Source organism: Bombina bombina, chromosome 2 (genome assembly GCF_027579735.1).
Source record: "Bombina bombina isolate aBomBom1 chromosome 2, aBomBom1.pri, whole genome shotgun sequence".
NCBI lineage: Eukaryota > Metazoa > Chordata > Amphibia > Anura > Bombinatoridae > Bombina > Bombina bombina.
The window spans coordinates 1,319,357,103-1,319,378,368 of record NC_069500.1 but is presented as its reverse complement, the minus strand read 5'-3'; the positions used below and the strand labels follow the sequence as shown (position 1 = coordinate 1,319,378,368).

The 21,266-nt window shown below is 37.0% G+C and overlaps 2 protein-coding genes across 3 annotated transcripts in view; one reads left to right on the top strand and one right to left on the bottom strand.

Moving 5' to 3' along the window:
- Positions 1-19,004, bottom strand: part of TRMT44 (tRNA methyltransferase 44 homolog) — a gene marked incomplete in the record, with an annotated part of 256,632 nt that extends 237,628 nt beyond the window's left edge. Inside the window, 1 exon segment of the mRNA XM_053704178.1 lies at positions 18,588-19,004. Coding sequence (XP_053560153.1) covers positions 18,588-18,966 — 379 coding nt within the window.
- Positions 19,005-19,319: 315 nt separating this feature from the next.
- The window catches only part of ACOX3 (acyl-CoA oxidase 3, pristanoyl), a 278,298-nt gene continuing 276,351 nt past the window's right edge, over positions 19,320-21,266 (top strand). The window contains exon 1 of one of the 2 annotated variants that reach the window (XM_053704177.1): positions 19,320-19,464. The gene's annotated coding sequence lies outside the window, so the exon portion shown is untranslated. The remainder of the gene's footprint in view (positions 19,465-21,266) is intronic. The other variant, XM_053704176.1, reaches the window with a different exon arrangement.

Here is a 21,266-nt window from a genome sequence, read left to right as displayed (position 1 = left end):
TCTAGCTTGGCCTCAGTTAGCAACACTGAGGTTCATCAGATTTCAGTCGGACAACATCACGACTGTGGCTTACATCAACCATCAAGGGGGAACCAGGAGTTCCCTAGCGATGTTAGAAGTCTCAAAGATAATTCGCTGGGCAGAGTCTCACTCTTGCCACCTGTCAGCGATCCACATCCCAGGCGTAGAGAACTGGGAGGCGGATTTTCTAAGTCGTCAGACTTTTCATCCGGGGGAGTGGGAACTCCATCCGGAGGCGTTTGCTCAACTGGTCCATCGTTGGGGCAAACCAGAACTGGATCTCATGGCATCTCGCCAGAACGCCAAGCTTCCATGTTACGGATCCAGGTCCAGGGACCCGGGAGCAACGCTGATAGATGCTCTAGCAGCGCCTTGGTTCTTCAACCTGGCCTATGTGTTTCCACCGTTTCCTCTGCTCCCTCGACTGATTGCCAAAATCAAACAGGAGAGAGCATCGGTGATTCTGATAGCGCCTGCGTGGCCACGCAGGACCTGGTATGCAGGCCTAGTGGACATGTCATCTCTTCCGCCATGGGCTCTGCCTCTGAGGCAGGACCTTCTAATACAAGGTCCTTTCAATCATCCAAATCTAATTTCTCTGAGACTGACTGCATGGAGATTGAACGCTTGATTCTATCAAGGCGTGGCTTCTCCGAGTCAGTCATTGATACCTTAATACAGGCTCGGAAGCCTGTCACCAGGAAAATCTACCATAAGATATGGCGTAAATATCTTTATTGGTGTGAATCCAAGAGTTACTCATGGAGTAAGTTTAGGATTCCTAGGATATTGTCCTTTCTCTAAGAGGGTTTGGACAAAGGCTTATCAGCTAGTTCTTAAAAGGACAGATCTCTGCTCTGTCTATTCTTTTGCACAAGCGTCTGGCAGAAGTTCCAGACGTCCAGGCATTTTGTCAGGCTTTGGTTAGGATTAAGCCTGTGTTTAAACCTGTTGCTCCCCCGTGGAGCTTAAACTTGGTTCTTAAAGTTCTTCAGGGAGTTCCGTTTGAACCCCTTCATTCCATTGATATTAAACTTTTATCTTGGAAAGTTCTGTTTTTGATGGCTATTTCCTCGGCTCGAAGAGTCTCTGAGTTATCTGCCTTACATTGTGATTCTCCTTATCTGATTTTTCATTCAGACAAGGTAGTTCTGCGTACCAAACCTGGGTTTTTACCTAAGGTGGTTTCTAACAGGAATATCAATCAAGAGATTGTTGTTCCATCATTGTGTCCTAATCCTTCTTCAAAGAAGGAACGTCTTTTGCATAATCTGGACGTAGTCCGTGCCTTGAAGTTTTACTTACAGGCTACTAAAGATTTTCGTCAAACATCTGCCTTGTTTGTCGTTTACTCTGGACAGAGGAGAGGTCAAAAAGCTTCGGCAACCTCTCTCTCCTTTTGGCTTCGGAGCATAATACGCTTAGCCTATGAGACTGCTGGACAGCAGCCCCCTGAAAGGATTACAGCTCATTCTACTAGAGCTGTGGCTTCCACCTGGGCCTTTAAAAATGAGGCCTCTGTTGAACAGATTTGCAAGGCTGCGACTTGGTCTTCGCTTCACACCTTTTCAAAATTTTACAAATTTGACACTTTTGCTTCTTCAGAGGCTGTTTTTGGGAGAAAGGTTCTACAGGCAGTGGTTCCTTCCGTTTATGTTCCTGCCTTGTCCCTCCCATCATCCGTGTACTTTAGCTTTGGTATTGGTATCCCACAAGTAATGGATGATCCGTGGACTGGATACACTTAACAAGAGAAAACATAATTTATTCTTACCTGATAAATTTATTTCTCTTGTAGTGTATCCAGTCCACGGCCCGCCCTGTCCTTTTAAGGCAGGTCTAAATTTTAATTAAACTACAGTCACCACTGCACCCTATGGTTTCTCCTTTCTCGTCTTGTTTCGGTCGAATGACTGGATATGGCAGTGAGGGGAGGAGCTATATAGCAGCTCTGCTGTGGGTGATCCTCTTGCAACTTCCTGTTGGGAAGGAGAATATCCCACAAGTAATGGATGATCCGTGGACTGGATACACTACAAGAGAAATAAATTTATCAGGTAAGCATAAATTATGTTTTTCTAACCCTTTCCCCTTCTAACTAGTGTCCTCCACTTAGGGACCTCACACTCCACCTATTTTCTGCAGTGCAGCAACCCATACCTCCCTTTCCCTTTTTTTTGTAGCATAGGGCCATACCACTCCGTCTGCTGCTGGACCGCCCACCCGCCTCCTAGATTCCCTCCCACACCTCCCACCAGCAGATGATCCCCAGCACATATATATTTTTTTAATGTATGTATTTTCTAACCCTTTCCCCTTCTGACTAGTGTCCTCCACTTAGGGACCCCACACTCCACCTATTTTCTGCAGTGTAGCAACCCATCCCTCCCTTCCCCTTTTTTGTAGCATAGGGCCATACCCCTCCGTCCGCTGCTGGACTGCCCACCCGCCTCCCAGATTCCCTCCCACCAGCAAATGATCGTTACAGACAGTCTGTAATGATCTAGCATCTGCCTTCATATGGAACCGGAGCGGCGATCTTGCTCCAGTTCCATATGAAGACAGATGCCATGAGATCAGGAACTCCAGCTCTGTAACAACTGGGACTGCTGGAGCTTACTGCAGCTCCGACGTGTATATATATATATGTTGTGTGGTACGATAAGCAAAGTACCACACAACGCTTTAGGGGTTAAAATGTTGTTTTTTATAACAAAACAAAACAAAAAAAAGGTTTTGTTTATATCATTAATAAATCCCCTATCTAAAAGGTAAATCAAAGATAAAATTGTATATGCTTAGGCAGTTTATTTTTTTTCCTAAAATGATAAAAATCTAATTAAAACATTTTTTGGGGTTGGGAATATTTTTTTCTTTTTATTATTTTTAAACTTCTGTTGAGGTTATATTTGTATTTTATTTTTATTTTTTTCTAATAAAATTAAAAAGGTTTTATATTTGAAATGAAAAATATTTCAGCAGGTCTTTGTGAACTTTGAGTGCTTTTTGTCCCAAGAAGGTCAGGTGTTAAGTGATTCATGTGTTTAAAACAATATTATTTGCACACAAATAGTGATAAAGTTCATTTAAAAAAAAAAAAAAATTGCTCTTGAGAAAGATGGCCATGACCATTGAAATACATTGAGCTGAGCCATTTGACTCTTAAGCTGCAGTAAACTTATATTTCACTCTTTTGAGTACTTTCCTTTTAGTTATATCCATAGTTGTACAGTACCACTATGTTGGCATTCCGTTTTACTGAAGGTTGTGATGGAGATCCTTAACTTTGTAAGATTGAAGGTTAAAGACCAATGTTGCACCTTCTCCCCAAGTGGATACATTTGACATAGAGATTTCAGTGGATCAGAGTGCACCCAGTTGATGTGATAAGCTGATAAAAAAAACAAAAAAAAAAAAACAAAAAAAAAAACACCAGTTGCTGAGGTTCAACCCCTTCAGTGTGGAGGCAATTCTACACATTTAATTTAGATCTAGGGCTGCAACTAACAACTATTTTCATAATCGATTAATAGGCCGATTATTTTTTCGATTAATCGACTAAAAAATTATTATTTTTTAAATCATATATTTAAAATAAAATCCACATACTGAGTGTTATAAATATAAACTTCAGACTAAAACGTTTTATTAACACAACTGTTTGTCCAATTTTTTAACCGGCAGCAGAACACATTTTTATAAATCTAGCAAAAAAAAAAAACAATCTGTTTCAAAAGAGGTAGAACTACAAAGAGGTAAGACTATCCAAAAATTCTGTTATTCAATCATTCAAATGCAAAAATGACAACATGACCACATGCACCTGGCTGAGGCTGGCTCTCTTTTTGCAAGCTATTTTGCCTGCAGCAGAGAAGAGGCGCTCAGATGGTGTTGAGGTCCCTGAGATGCATAAGTAGTGTGTTGCCAATATCACCAAGGTGGGATATTTATCTTTGTTAACTCTCCACCAATGCAAGGGGCCTCTTAAAGTAAGCCTGGACTTCATTCTAACATAAAAATATCTTGAATATCTATTTGCAATGGTAAATAACCAGCTATAAGGTTAGGGAAAAAATATCTAGTCTCCTCTTAAAATAACAGATATATACTTAAAGAGGTTGAATTTGGTACATATTACAATTAATTAAAAATATAAAAAACAAGAAAAGTCAAAAGCACTAAGGACTATATATCAATAAGGACAAAGCCATACAGTAAATATAATCAGCAATAGCAAGCGAACCACTAATAATTGTGCAAACAGATACTAGCGCAAATCAATTCAAATAACAAATCCCATCAATCTAGGGCTAAGTATAAATAACAAGCTCGGCACTATATCATGAAAGCATAGTCCCAAATCACCAGATTTAATATAAACAATTCAAATGCGCCAGGTGTAGTTGTAAACTTAAACTGTTCTGAAAAAGTGAAAAGTAAACGTCAGTAGACGTCCTTTAGGTGAAGGGCATAATCACAAAACACAATACCATGTGCATAAACTCATTGGAGTGAAGCAGCTGGTGCCGTGCAGAGACCAACTAATTGCAAACCAATTAATCGATTATTAGACTATTTTTATAATCGATTATATTGATTAGTTGTTGCAGATCTATTATCTGTTTTTAGCTTAACACTCAATGGGCAAGATTAGAAGTGGAGCAAAAAACAGTAGTATGGAGTGTTAAAGTGAATGTAAATTTTCCAACAATTGAAGGTCCCTAATACCTCCATAACACATGCTGACTTAAACCACGATATTCTTTTAATAAAATTTAAATTATTAATAATATATTTTTAACAACAAACTTAGCTCCGTTTTGTTTATTAACTCCTCCCATCTGGCACTTCCTTGATTTGCAGACTGTGACGTATAGAGCGGTCCCACCCGCTCTATTACGTACCTCTGAAGCGCGTCCCCGCGGAGTCCTTAATTTGCGCATGCGTGCAGAACTTTGTGCGTTCCCGATTACATTTGTATTTGGTAATTTAGCGCATGCGTGTGTCATGGACGCGCGCATGCGTGTGTCATGGACGCACCATGCTTCGGAATCCCTATTTTACTTATGCATGCGCAGAAGCAGCGCATGACGTTTTACACAAGGGGTTGAACGCCACGAGGTAGGGGAGCGGATTGGAAAAAAAAATTGTCAATCAAATAGAAAATGATGGACAAAATGGCGGGCGGAGGAATTGCGGCTCCGAAAATTAGGTAAAAAAGTATATATTTTGATTTTGAATGAAAATAGAAAAAAATGATGAATTAAAGTCCTCCTGATTTATTGCCCTTGATAATATGAGGATAAGTGATAGTGTTGAATTTACATTCACTTTAACATTGCTGGAGCGGATTAATACCTCTTGGAATTTAGTGCTCAAATTAAAAACCCAGTAAAGGGCCAGATTACGAGAGGAGCGCAAACGTTTAAGGGCAAACCGATAAGGGGTTTATCACAGGTGTTTGCTATAGTCGGGCTTACTGCTTGTGTTACAAGTTGAAAGTAAATGCGATCGTAGAGCTCTGGTAAAGTGTTTCGCGAAACTAAAAAGTTGCACAAAACATATCAAAAATACATTACAAAGTACACTTACACACTCATAACAACACTAATAAAAATGATTTAAAAAAAAAAATATTGCATACAAAAGTGATAAGAGCTCAAAGATAGGAGATCTCAGGGGTTAGAAAAAAAGGCAGGCAAAGGGCTTTAACAAAGAGATACATACATATTCATGTCTAAATATGTCTATATACTGTATGTGTACATATGTATTTACAGACATAGATACACACATATAAACAAAAATACATATGCACACGTATATAGACATATATAGAAGTGCATTGGCGCCCTTTAAAAACATGTAAAATCATATTTATGCAATATTCAAATATTTGACTAAGCAGAGATTTAAATGAACATCTGTCCTACAACAAATGGATATTAAATTCAAAAGGTAGCCCCCAAAAATGAGTGAAAATAAAACATTACTATATTTGCTGTAAAATATATCTGAAAATTGTGGTTGTTCTAAACTCCCTATAATGCAAAAGTAGCAGCATAAGCTATATTATAAAAGGTATTTTATTTAACCAAAACACCTAAAAACATAGCAACGCTTTGAGTTTGCACCCTTATTCATGTCATAATTCACATCATTATTCATCACATCATCCATAACTCCACACATATCTGCCCCCTCTAAATCATTAACCATTTCAATAACCAAATCACTAACCTAAATAGGTAAATTAAATTATTTACACATTTACTCCCTCTAGTGGTCATACCTAAAATAGGTAAAAATAAATAAATAAATCACATTTTAAAAAGCGATAGGGAAGTCAAAATTAAACTTGCATGATTCAGATAGAGCATATAAATTTTAAGATACTTTTAAAAATCACTTCAATTTTTAAATGTGCTTTTTTCTCTTAGTATTCATTGTTGAAAATGAATATGCACATATCCTACACTAGTGGGAGCTAGCTGGTGATTGGTTCCTGCAAATATTTGTCTCTTGTGATTTGCTAACTAGATGTGTTCTGCTAGCTGCCAGTAGTGCAAAGCTGTTCCTTCAGAAAAGGATAACATGAAAATTAAAGGACCAGTAAAAACAGATTTGCATAATCAACAAAAGCATGTTAAAAAGACAATGCAATAGCACTTCGTCTTAACTTCACATTTGTTAGTTAGTAGTAGATATTTTTACTAACAAATTTTAAAGTTAAATCTATTTCCACTCCTCCTGTATCATGCGACAGCCATTAATTAATCACAAATGCATGTACGTATATTCTGTGAATTCTTGCACATGCTCAGTAGGAGCTGGCGACTGAAAAAGTTTAAATATAAAAAGACTGCGCACATTTTGTTAATTGAAGTAAACTAGAAAGTTGTTTAAAATGGTGTGCTCTATCTGATTCATGAGAGTTTATTTTTGACTTGTGTGTCCCTTTAAGCATATTTGATAATAAAAGTAAATTTGAAAGTTGTTTAAAATTGTATGTTCTATCCGAATCATGAATTACATTTTTGGGGTTTCCTGTCCCTTTAACAGTTACCAAAATATATATATATATATATATATATATATATATATATATATAGCTCAATGAAAGAGTGATCAATCTAGTTCTCTATTCATGCCATCAGGTGTAAGTGTATTAAATCTATATATCCAAGCTGCCTCTCTCGGTTTTAAAAGGAGGGGGGGGGATAAAATTTACTTCTAATATTACTTTTGTGCAGATGAATTCTTTCACGAACTCTTCTTTGTGGTCTCACCTATATAGATCTTGCTACATAGACACCTAATTTGATACACCACAAAATCTGTAGTACAATTATAATGCCCCGGATTTCATATTTTGCACCAGCAGTAGGGTGGAAAAATGTGGAACCACGTATAATTTTATTGCAATTCGAAAAATTGAGTCAAGGGAAATGACCATAGTTTTACTGTCCTATATACCTTTGGTTTAAGACTCTGTTAGGGACAATATCTGCCCTCACCATCTTATCTTTTACATTTCTTCTTTTATATGCAGGAATCGGGAAAGATTTAAATTCCTGTACATTTGGGTTACAATTCTGCAATATTCCTCAATGACTGTGTATAATTTTGTGGATCGGTTTACTTAAAAGTCACTCTAGGTCTATTAAACGCTCGCTTTTTGACCTGTAATAATGATAGTCTAGTGATTTGTGAGACTTCCTTAATTGCAGTTTCACCTATATCAGTGGCTGGGATATCCACTCTTAACAAAACATCCCCCCATTTACTAACCAAATGTCACTCCGACCTATGCGAATATTTTAATGAATATCTTTGACAATTTTTTTGTGTACAATAATACATACATTATTCAATGTGGTGCTACATTGATGAAGTCTTTGGAATTTGGTTGGGCTACATTGGAACCCTGGAGATTTTCAATGGATCTGAATAATGCCACTCAACATATACAATATAAATTAAATTATAGTAAAGAAAGAATAGATTTTTGGACACCACTGTATAAGAATGGAGATAGTTTATGGATAACTCTTTTTACAAAGAAACAGACTGCAATAATGTATTGCATTTTTCTAGTGCACATCCTCCATCTTTATAAAGATCTTTGCTCAAAAGTCAATTAAAAAAAGTGCAAAAAATTGCTTTGGATAAAGACGTAGCCAACTGTATTTCAATGGAAATGGTAGAACGTTTTGTTAAGAGAGGATATTCCACTGATTTAGCGAAAACAGGAATTAAAAGAGATACTAACCTAATTTTTTTCTTTCATGATTCGGATATAGCATGCAATATTAAGCAACTTTCTAATTTACTCCTATTATAAATTTTTCTTTGTTCTCTTGCTATCTTTATTTGAAAAAGAAGGCATCTAAGCTAAGGAGCCCGACAATTTTTGGTTCAGTGCCCTGGAAAGCACTTATTTATTGGTGGGTGCATTTAGCCACCAATCGGCAAGCACAACCGAGGTTGTGAACCAAAAATGGGCCAGCTTCTAAACTTACTTTCTTGCTTTTTAAATAAAGATAACAAGAGAATGAAGAAAAATTGGTAATAGGAGTAAATTAGAAAGTTGCTTTAAATTGCATGCTTTATCTGAATCATGAAAGAAAAAAATGTGGGTTCAGTGACCCTTTAAGGAAGTTCACAAATGTCTAAACAATCATTATTATAGGTAAAAAGATAGGAGAGAGGCGCCAAAACCATAAAACAGTATCGTTGTGGTAAGGGGGAAGAGTGCAGATAAGAGTCCCCCCTAAGAGTGAATACTCACAGAAGAGGCGGCACTATCAGCGTGCCTTACACCGAAAGTCGGGACCGTTGGGAGTCGCCCGACAGACACCCCCAGGCAGATGACGTCACTGTGGAAACTCCAATACAGCAGCGCACCTCCTGAGGATTGCTGGATTATCCTTTTGTTTTATGAACATTATTATAGGTCAAAACGTGAGAGTTTAATAAACCTTAAGGGACTTTTGTGAGTTTTAACTCTGATTTAAGTATATATGCAAAAAAACAAAAGTGTTCAATGAATAACCCCTTAGGTACTCAAAGGTATATATTAGAGGCCCAACGGTAGGGGTGTGTGTCCCAATGGTTAATCCGTATGAGGTGGGACAAACAGTCAAAAATAGGAGTAATGTTACATCCAAATAATGGAACTCAAAGCATATCTCTTGTAAAGGTTCTTCAAGTGTCTGTGCGCCCGCTTCAGCCTAGGTGTCAGTCGATATCAACTCGTCTCTGTAGTGATAGTGTAAAAACCGTGTCTCTTACCCTCCACTGGTCTGGTGGGGCGCCTGGGCACACTCTGTATTTCCTCTCGGATTGGCGATAGAACCCTTACGGGGGGGGTGCAGCTTGTGTGTCCTTCCTGGTGCGTCACCAATGACGTAGCTAGGCACAAGTAAAGACAAGGTGCAAAAGGGCAAAGAGAATGCAAGGTATCCAAGGTAGAAAAAGCAAACGAACAGCTGATCCAATAAGCGGTATTCCCAGCCGCCAATATACAAAGACTCAGAAGCAAAGAGATGAGCTAATTCAAAAGAGTCAAATGCTGGAAAAATTTATTAGGAAGTCCATAGGTTAGTACATACAAAGTAGGTCACAGTCAGGGACGCCTGACGCGTTTTGCGCATGCGTAGATGCGCTTCTACGGAGGAAGCGCATCTACGCATGAGATGAAGCACATCTACGCATGTGCGAAACGCGTCAGACGTCCCTGACTGTGACCTATTTTGTATGTACTAACCCATGGACTTCCTAATAAATTTTTCCAGCATTTGACTCTTTTGAATTAGCTCATCTCTTTGCTTCTGAATCTCTGATTTAAGTAGACAGATCCACAAAATTATACGCAGACGTTGAGAAATATTGCAAGATTGTAATCCAGATATACAAGAATTTAAATCTTACCTAAAGCCTGCATTTAAAAGAAGTGGGAATTTAAAACATAAGTTGGTGAGGGCAGATATGGGCCCTAACAGAGTATTAAACCAAAGGTATATAGGATGGAGACAGTATGGTTGTTTTCATTGTCTCAGTTAGAATTGCAATAACATCATATAAAGTTCTACACTTTACCACCACTGGTGTAAAATATGAAATGCAGGAACATTATAATTGTAATACAAATTTCATGGTGTATCAAATTAAGTGTCAGTGTGGCAAAATCTATATAGGCGAGATAACAAAGAAGGTCCATAAAAAAATTAACCAGCACAAAAAGTAACATTCGAAATAAACAATTGGATGAACCCATATAAAACAACTTTATTTCTGCAGGACATAACCTTAGACAATTATGGTTCCAAATTTTAGAACAGGTTAAATGTCCAAGGAGGGGTGGAAATAGGGAACTCCTTTAAAACAGAGAGAGGCAGCTTGAAACTATAGATTACACTTATACCTGATGGCAAAAATAAAGAACTAGATTGGTCACTATTTCAGTGATATATATTTTTAGATAACTTTTAAATGTGATTTTTTTTTTATACCTGTTTTAAGTATGACCACTAGAGGGTGTAAATAACTGTAAATAATCACAGAGGTAAAAAGTGTATTAATATAACAGTGTTGGTTATGCAAAACTGGGGAATGGGTAATAAAGGGATTATCTATCTTTTAAAACAATAAAAATTCTGGTGTAGACTGTCCCTTTAACTGTTTAGGTTAAAAAATTGGGCATTGAAATGGTTAATGATTTAGAATGGGCGGATATGTGTGGTTATTTAATGTGATGTATAACGATGTGTATTATTTAGAGGCGGCAGATAATGATATGAATTATGCATGAATAAGTGTACAAACCCAAAGTGTTTTGATTCAATAAAATACCTTTTATAAAATAGCTGGTGCTGATACTTTTGTATTATTTGAATATGGTTGGAGGAGTTTAGAGACAAGACTCTAGTAGCGTGCACACCGTTAAAACCTACAGCAGTAGCTCTTTAAGGGACAAGAAATCCAAAATTTTTAGAGCATACAATTTTCATTTTTTTTTTCCAATTTACTTATATTACCAAATTTGCTTCATTCTCTTAGTATCATTTGTTGAAGGAGCAGTAATGCACTACTAGGAACTAGCTGAACAAATTTGGTGAGACAATGAATAGAAGCATATATGTGCAGCCCCTTAGCACTAGCTCCCAGTGCTAAATTGCCGTTCCTGAGCCTAAGTGTGCGTTTCAACAAAGTATACCAAGAGAAGTAAGCACTTTAGAAAAGATGTTTAAAATTGCATTCTCTTTCTAAATCATAAAAGAAAAAATGTGGGTGTCATGTCCCTTTAAAGGACCAGTCAACACAGTATATTTGCATAATCAACAAATGCAGGATAACAAGACAAAACAATAGCACTTAGTCTGAACTTCAAATGAGTAGTAGATTTTTTTCTGACAATTTTAAAAGTTATGTCTTTTTCCACTCCCCCTGTACCATGTGACAGCCATCAGCCAATCACAAATGCATACACGTACCATGTGACAGCCATCATCCATTCACAAATGCATACACACTTATTCTTGCACATGCTCAGTAGGAGCTGGTGACTCAAAAAGTTTAAATATAAAAAGACTGTGCCCATTTAGTTAATGGAAGTAAATTGGAAAGTTGTTTAAAATGGAATGCTCTATCTGAATAATGAAAGTTTAATTTTGATTGAGTGTCCCTTTAAAGGGACAGTCTAGTCAAAAATAAACTTTCATGATTCAGATAGGGCATGTAATTTTAAACAATTTTCCAATTTATTTTTATCACCAACTTTGCTTTGTTCTTTGGTATTCTTAGTTGAAAGCAAAACCTAGGAGGTTCATATGCTAATTTCTAAGCCCTTGCGGGCCGCCTCTTCTCTCAGGGCATTTTGACAGTTTTTCACCACTAGAGGGTGTTAGTTCATGTGTGTCATATAGATAACACTGTGCTCATGCACGTAGAGTTCCTATGAGCCAGCACTGATTGGCTAAAATTAGGTGTGCACGATTAATCGCATATGCGATTTAAAACCGTGATTAAATCGCCGCGATTTAAAAAACGCGAGTATGCAATTTTTTGCTACGCCCCTTTGACGTCACCTATGACGTACAGGACTGGCTGTAACTGTTCATTGCGTGCTGGCTTCTGTAGGGAGAGGAGGAGGAGAAGGGGGGAGTAGAGAGGCTATGCAGGAGCTGCGCTATGGAGGAAGTTGCCGGTTTGCCTCAGCTCTAATAGCAGCAGTCACAGCTGACTACACAGGTAAAACAAAGCCTGTTTACATAGAAAAAAATGAAGCCTCTTCCTTTAATAAAAAAAAAAGTATTTATTGACACAAACAGTTCAGAAAGTGCACCATAGAAAATAGCTCAGACAGTGAAGTACAAGTGCACTTTTACTCTACTGTCTGATCTATTTTCCATGGTGCACGTTCTGAAATGTTATTAAACCCTTCAACAAGACTGATTTTTTTCTGATGTATGGGAAGTTGTGGGCTCCCTTTTAATCTTCCATGCAACTTTGTGGGAGTATATGCATAAAATAAAGGCAGCCCAAGCCCGTTCAGAGATACTGTGCTCCGAGTGTCAAGTCTACTATGTAACCACAGCACAGGCAGCTAATTTTATTTTAACTATTTTGTGGTTTGTATTTTATGCTCCCAGAGTGTATTGGCCATTGAGAAACATGTACATTAAGATTGTGTAGTGCTAAATACATTTTTTAATGAAAAATGAAAGGTGTTATAGTCATTTATAAGAAAATCGCAAATAAATCGCAATTTATTTTTTTTGCCCATATCGCCCAGCCCTAGCTAAAATGCAAGTCTGAATTAGATACAAGATAATCACAGAGGTAAAAAGTGTATTAATATAACAGTGTTGGTTATGCAAAACTGGGGAATGGGTAATAAAGGGATTATCTATCTTTTAAAACAATAAAAATTCTGGTGTAGACTGTCCCTTTAACTGTTTAGGTTAAAAAATTGGGCATTGAAATGGTTAATGATTTAGAATGGGCGGATATGTGTGGTTATTTAATGTGATGTATAACGATGTGTATTATTTAGAGGCGGCAGATAATGATATGAATTATGCATGAATAAGTGTACAAACCCAAAGTGTTTTGATTCAATAAAATACCTTTTATAAAATAGCTGGTGCTGATACTTTTGTATTATTTGAATATGGTTGGAGGAGTTTAGAGACAAGACTCTAGTAGCGTGCACACCGTTAAAACCTACAGCAGTAGCTCTTTAAGGGACAAGAAATCCAAAATTTTTAGAGCATACAATTTTCATTTTTTTTTTCCAATTTACTTATATTACCAAATTTGCTTCATTCTCTTAGTATCATTTGTTGAAGGAGCAGTAATGCACTACTAGGAACTAGCTGAACAAATTTGGTGAGACAATGAATAGAAGCATATATGTGCAGCCCCTTAGCACTAGCTCCCAGTGCTAAATTGCCGTTCCTGAGCCTAAGTGTGCGTTTCAACAAAGTATACCAAGAGAAGTAAGCACTTTAGAAAAGATGTTTAAAATTGCATTCTCTTTCTAAATCATAAAAGAAAAAATGTGGGTGTCATGTCCCTTTAAAGGACCAGTCAACACAGTATATTTGCATAATCAACAAATGCAGGATAACAAGACAAAACAATAGCACTTAGTCTGAACTTCAAATGAGTAGTAGATTTTTTTCTGACAATTTTAAAAGTTATGTCTTTTTCCACTCCCCCTGTACCATGTGACAGCCATCAGCCAATCACAAATGCATACACGTACCATGTGACAGCCATCATCCATTCACAAATGCATACACACTTATTCTTGCACATGCTCAGTAGGAGCTGGTGACTCAAAAAGTTTAAATATAAAAAGACTGTGCCCATTTAGTTAATGGAAGTAAATTGGAAAGTTGTTTAAAATGGAATGCTCTATCTGAATAATGAAAGTTTAATTTTGATTGAGTGTCCCTTTAAAGGGACAGTCTAGTCAAAAATAAACTTTCATGATTCAGATAGGGCATGTAATTTTAAACAATTTTCCAATTTATTTTTATCACCAACTTTGCTTTGTTCTTTGGTATTCTTAGTTGAAAGCAAAACCTAGGAGGTTCATATGCTAATTTCTAAGCCCTTGCGGGCCGCCTCTTCTCTCAGGGCATTTTGACAGTTTTTCACCACTAGAGGGTGTTAGTTCATGTGTGTCATATAGATAACACTGTGCTCATGCACGTAGAGTTCCTATGAGCCAGCACTGATTGGCTAAAATTAGGTGTGCACGATTAATCGCATATGCGATTTAAAACCGTGATTAAATCGCCGCGATTTAAAAAACGCGAGTATGCAATTTTTTGCTACGCCCCTTTGACGTCACCTATGACGTACAGGACTGGCTGTAACTGTTCATTGCGTGCTGGCTTCTGTAGGGAGAGGAGGAGGAGAAGGGGGGAGTAGAGAGGCTATGCAGGAGCTGCGCTATGGAGGAAGTTGCCGGTTTGCCTCAGCTCTAATAGCAGCAGTCACAGCTGACTACACAGGTAAAACAAAGCCTGTTTACATAGAAAAAAATGAAGCCTCTTCCTTTAATAAAAAAAAAAGTATTTATTGACACAAACAGTTCAGAAAGTGCACCATAGAAAATAGCTCAGACAGTGAAGTACAAGTGCACTTTTACTCTACTGTCTGATCTATTTTCCATGGTGCACGTTCTGAAATGTTATTAAACCCTTCAACAAGACTGATTTTTTTCTGATGTATGGGAAGTTGTGGGCTCCCTTTTAATCTTCCATGCAACTTTGTGGGAGTATATGCATAAAATAAAGGCAGCCCAAGCCCGTTCAGAGATACTGTGCTCCGAGTGTCAAGTCTACTATGTAACCACAGCACAGGCAGCTAATTTTATTTTAACTATTTTGTGGTTTGTATTTTATGCTCCCAGAGTGTATTGGCCATTGAGAAACATGTACATTAAGATTGTGTAGTGCTAAATACATTTTTTAATGAAAAATGAAAGGTGTTATAGTCATTTATAAGAAAATCGCAAATAAATCGCAATTTATTTTTTTTGCCCATATCGCCCAGCCCTAGCTAAAATGCAAGTCTGAATTAGATACAAGATAATCACAGAGGTAAAAAGTGTATTAATATAACAGTGTTGGTTATGCAAAACTGGGGAATGGGTAATAAAGGGATTATCTATCTTTTAAAACAATAAAAATTCTGGTGTAGACTGTCCCTTTAACTGTTTAGGTTAAAAAATTGGGCATTGAAATGGTTAATGATTTAGAATGGGCGGATATGTGTGGTTATTTAATGTGATGTATAACGATGTGTATTATTTAGAGGGGGCAGATAATGATATGAATTATGCATGAATAAGTGTACAAACCCAAAGTGTTTTGATTCAATAAAATACCTTTTATAAAATAGCTGGTGCTGATACTTTTGTATTATTTGAATATGGTTGGAGGAGTTTAGAGACAAGACTCTAGTAGCGTGCACACCGTTAAAACCTACAGTAGCTCTTTAAGGGACAAGAAATCCAAAATTTTTAGAGCATACAATTTTCATTTTTTTTTCCAATTTACTTATATTACCAAATTTGCTTCATTCTCTTAGTATCATTTGTTGAAGGAGCAGTAATGCACTACTAGGAACTAGCTGAACAAATTTGGTGAGACAATGAATAGAAGCATATATGTGCAGCCCCTTAGCACTAGCTCCCAGTGCTAAATTGCCGTTCCTGAGCCTAAGTGTGCGTTTCAACAAAGTATACCAAGAGAAGTAAGCACTTTAGAAAAGATGTTTAAAATTGCATTCTCTTTCTAAATCATAAAAGAAAAAATGTGGGTGTCATGTCCCTTTAAAGGACCAGTCAACACAGTATATTTGCATAATCAACAAATGCAGGATAACAAGACAAAACAATAGCACTTAGTCTGAACTTCAAATGAGTAGTAGATTTTTTTCTGACAATTTTAAAAGTTATGTCTTTTTCCACTCCCCCTGTACCATGTGACAGCCATCAGCCAATCACAAATGCATACACGTACCATGTGACAGCCATCATCCATTCACAAATGCATACACACTTATTCTTGCACATGCTCAGTAGGAGCTGGTGACTCAAAAAGTTTAAATATAAAAAGACTGTGCCCATTTAGTTAATGGAAGTAAATTGGAAAGTTGTTTAAAATGGAATGCTCTATCTGAATAATGAAAGTTTAATTTATCTATCTTTTAAAACAATAAAAATTCTGGTGTAGACTGTCCCTTTAACTGTTTAGGTTAAAAAATTGGGCATTGAAATGGTTAATGATTTAGAATGGGCGGATATGTGTGGTTATTTAATGTGATGTATAACGATGTGTATTATTTAGAGGGGGCAGATAATGATATGAATTATGCATGAATAAGTGTACAAACCCAAAGTGTTTTGATTCAATAAAATACCTTTTATAAAATAGCTGGTGCTGATACTTTTGTATTATTTGAATATGGTTGGAGGAGTTTAGAGACAAGACTCTAGTAGCAAGCACACCGTTAAAACCTACAGTAGCTCTTTAAGGGACAAGAAATCCAAAATTTTTAGAGCATACAATTTTCATTTTTTTTTTCCAATTTACTTATATTACCAAATTTGCTTCATTCTCTTAGTATCATTTGTTGAAGGAGCAGTAATGCACTACTAGGAACTAGCTGAACAAATTTGGTGAGACAATGAATAGAAGCATATATGTGCAGCCCCTTAGCACTAGCTCCCAGTGCTAAATTGCCGTTCCTGAGCGTTTCAACAAAGTATACCAAGAGAAGTAAGCACTTTAGAAAAGAGAAGTAAAATGAAAAGGTGTTTAAAATTGTATACTCTATCTGAAGCATGAAAGAAAAAGGTTGGGTTTCATGTACCTTTAATTGATAACTGAAGATAAGGTAAAAATACTCCAAAGAGTATTTTAGTAATTCAAAGTTTTCCAAGTTTTTAATTTTTTTCACTCTCTTGGTATCTGTTTTTGAAAAGAAATCTAAGCTTAGGAGCATGAGTTTGGACAAAATAGCGAACCCAACAAATTAGCAAACCACGTCACTTCCTGTGACGTGTCATCAGATGTTTCAAAATTTCTAACCTTAAAGGGACACTGAACCCAAATTTTTTTCTTTCATGATTCAGATAGATCATGCAATTTTAAGCAAGTTTCTAATTTACTCCTATTGTCACATTTTCTTCATTCTCTTTGTATCTTTATTTGAAAAGCAAGAATGTACGTTTAGATGCCGGCCCATTTTTGGTGAACAACCTGGGTTGTTCTTGCCGATTGGTGGATAAATTCACCCACCAATAAACAACTGCTGTCCAGGGTCTGAACCAAAAATTGGCTGGCTCTTTAGCTTAGATGCCTTCTTTTTTAAATAAAGATAGCAAAAGAATGAAGAAAATTTGATAATAGAAGTAAATTAGAGCATGCAATTTTAAGCAACTTTCTATCTGAATCACAAAATAAAAAAATTGGGTTCAGTGTCCCTCTAATGCGCATGCATGCCGCGTCATGGCAATCCTGGCCGCACACGTCAGTACTTTAGTGTAAAATTCCTCAACCGTGTTTAACACGCATGCGCACGCTTTTTAATTATTTCTAAACCGCACCCCGCTAACTTTGCCAACCGTGGCCAGAGATAACAAATACAACACAATCATCATTTACTGTACACCGAGTTTATGTCTCCCCCATTGGTATGTACAGGTGGCCCTCGTTTTACAACGGTTCAATTTACACCGTTTCAGACTAACAACCTTTTGTTCCAGTCATGTGACTGCTATCGAAAAGCATTCAGAAGCAGTGCATTTAATAAAATAGTCAGTAGGTGGAGCTGTCCGCTTTTGTTACAGCAAAGCAAAGCAAGCTGAAATTAATCAGTTTAACCAGGCCTGAGCTATCAAGCAGATTTCAAAGGAACAAGATCTTCCTGTCTATAAATCAGTAAAGATTTGAATGCATAGGAAGAACTGTTTGCAGAAAAATGCAAGTGAAGTCTGTGTTGTGTGATTATTTTATTAGGTTTATAATGCTGTTTAGCAAATGTTTTTGTTCATTTAACTTAATTTAATAATATATTCTGTGTTGTGTGATTATTTTATTAGGTTTATAATGCTGTTTAGCATGTAAAGTCTTCATTTCAAAGCTTTAAAAATAATGTATTAGGTGTTACTTATGACAATTTTGAGAGGGGCCTGGAACCTATCTCCCTCATTTCCCATTGACTTACATTATAACTGGGTTTCAATTTACAACGGTTTCGATTTACAACCATTCCTTCTGGAACCTAACCCCGGCGTAAACTGAGGGCTACCTGTATATGCCTAAACAGAGTATATAATGCAGACAACACTAAACTGTGAATTTAGCGTGGTGTGTTTTTTTTGGTCCTATGGCCCATTTTTGGTTCAGCACCTGGGTAACTCTTGCTGATTGGTGGCTAAATTAGAGCATGTCATTTTTAAACTAATATGGCCCTTTAAAAGACAATGTCCCTTTAAGTAGAATTTTATACTAGCAATGCTACACCCCACAATCATCTACCTTGGATCACACCCTCTTTCTTAGGGATAGTGGATGGGTAATGCGGGTTTGCTTTAGGAATTAGGACCCTCAGGGTGACACTGGCGTTCTCCCTCGAACCGTTCCAGTACTCCCTGATCCTGTCAAGCACATCGCCATCTGCCCTCTCCTCCCCAGGGCCAAGGATATCAGACAACTGACTGAGGAAGCTACGCAACAACAGGGAATCAGTCTCTGCATGAGTTCCAGGGGACAACTCTACTTTCAGCTCTGTACTGGAGCCACATAACCTCTTATTCAGCACCTGCGGCTTATCCAACCAGACTGATATCGCTGCCCAGAACCCTCCGGGTAAAACACAGCTTGGATCCCGGAACCGAACATCTCCCACTACAGGCATTGCTGACAAGAAGCGTGCATAGTGTGTACACACTTCGTCTCCGGTTGATGACGACACGAATGAACTATTTTGTTGCAGGAAAGTGTATCTCCATGGAAACGGAGGCAAACTGGTGAGGTGAAAAGCCATTTTTAATTTGGGAAAATATTACCAGCCAACGTACTATTATCACTAATACTGAAAGAAGTAAAAATAACATAATTTATCAGTGATAAACGTTGTCAAGTTGCTTCTGCTCCTTTATATTGTTACGAGTCATACACAATGCATTAATCCTTTGTTGCAACCAAAAAACGTAACATTCAGCTAAAGTTGTCAGTAAGGGGAACCCTGGGTTTGTGGAATCCATAATAGACACTGGTAAACTGCCCTAAACAAATATGATCGTTCCTGGCTCCTCCCAGTATATTGACAAATTAATTGTTCTGTAAGCTGTGACACTGTTACAATCACTTCGTGACACTGAGCTGCGAGGTTTTATCTGTCATTGGAAGTCAGGTGAGGGGCGACGAAGTGACAGGTTGGGGCAGCAATGAGGATATCGATAGGAACGTTCCTCAGAACCAAAATGTCAGTCTACTTTGCTAAAGAGTGTAGAATTAGTTAACCCTTGGGTTCAGTGTCCCTATGGCAGTATTGTTTTTTTAACATTATTTGTAGCTTTGTTATACAATGTGACAAAACACTGCTGCCATTAAAGACACGTGCACACTCCTGAGCTCTTATGATCCTACCAATTTTTAAACTTCAATAAAAGATGCCAAGAGAATAAAGCAAATTTGATCACAGAAGTAAATTGGAAAGTAGTTTAAAATTGCATGCACTAACTGAATCATGAAAGTTTAACCCCTTAATGACCACAATGTACCCTGTATGTCACTGGTCGTTAAGGATTTTTTAGGACATAATAGCACAAGTCTAGCAAGAACACGCTATTAATGCCCTCCCTCCAGAAGGCTTTGTGGAATAGAGCAGTCTCAACGCTGGTGGCAAGACCACGCTATAAAACAATCCCCTGGTCCTTAAAGGGTTAATTTTGACTTTACTGTCCCTTCAATCATTTTAATTGGTTGTATATTAAAATATATATTATAAACTGGACACAACTCAGGTGTGAACTGAGGTTTGATGTGGGCATATTACTGACCATAAATCTGATCTGCGGTCAAATAACTTATTCATTTTAATATTATTAATGAGTGAGCAAACATGTTTTATGCTGTAATGAAAAACAACTCAGTATGCCACTATATTACTAACTAAAGTACATCAAGCAATGTATGCTATGATTTGATAAACTTTGTTACATGTGACTGCTGTAGTAAACATAAATTAGAAATTATGGAATAATTTATAATATCACCTATGGAAAGGAATGCAACATCATTTTTTAAATGTATTATGGGGCTGTTAGGGTCCCTATGTGATATCCTTTAGTAATAAAGTTTTAACTGTTGCATATCTAAATGTGAGCATGTGAATAACCACAGTCTATGATTAAGCACTTTTTTTTGGTGCGAAATGCGTAAGAGAACTGCTGGTCACATCCATTTGACAGGCTTGGCTTTTATTCCGAGTCTCTAGCGTGTGCAGCCTTTTTTTACTTCTTGCAGTTATTAAAGGGACACTGAACCCAATGTTTTCCTATTGTGATTCAGATAGAGCATGCAATTTAAAGCAACTTTCTAATTTACTCCTTTTATCAAATTCTTTTCATTCTCTTGGTATCTTTATTTGAAATGCAAGAATGTAAGTTTAGATGTCGGCCCATTTTTGGTGAACACACTGTGTTGTTCTTGCTGATTGGTGTGTAAATTCACCTACCAATAAACAAGTGCTTTCCATGGTCTGAACCAAAAAAAAGCTTAGATGCCTTCTTTTGCAAATAAAGAAAGCAAGAGAACGAAGAAAAATTGATAATAGGAGTAAATTAGAAAGTTGTTTAAAATTGCATGCTCTATCTGAATCACAAAAGAATTTTTTTTGATTCAGTGTCCCTTTAAGATTGTGCATGATAAAACATATGCTAGTTCAAAAAAGGATAGTCAAAACGATTCCACCATAAATAAAATGTTTCTTTATTTTAGAAAATAGCAGTATATAGTTTGTATTAGGCTTGTTTATCTCTGACATGTTTAGTATATCATGTCTTTATATTGTCATTTAAATAAGTACCTCTTTAGTCAACTTAATATGCAGTGTTCAATGCAACACATTTATGTTATTATTAATTCCTCAGATTTGTAAGCTGGGTATTGCTTGGCTGTTTCCTTATAAATAAAAGAGCAAAGTAACACAAT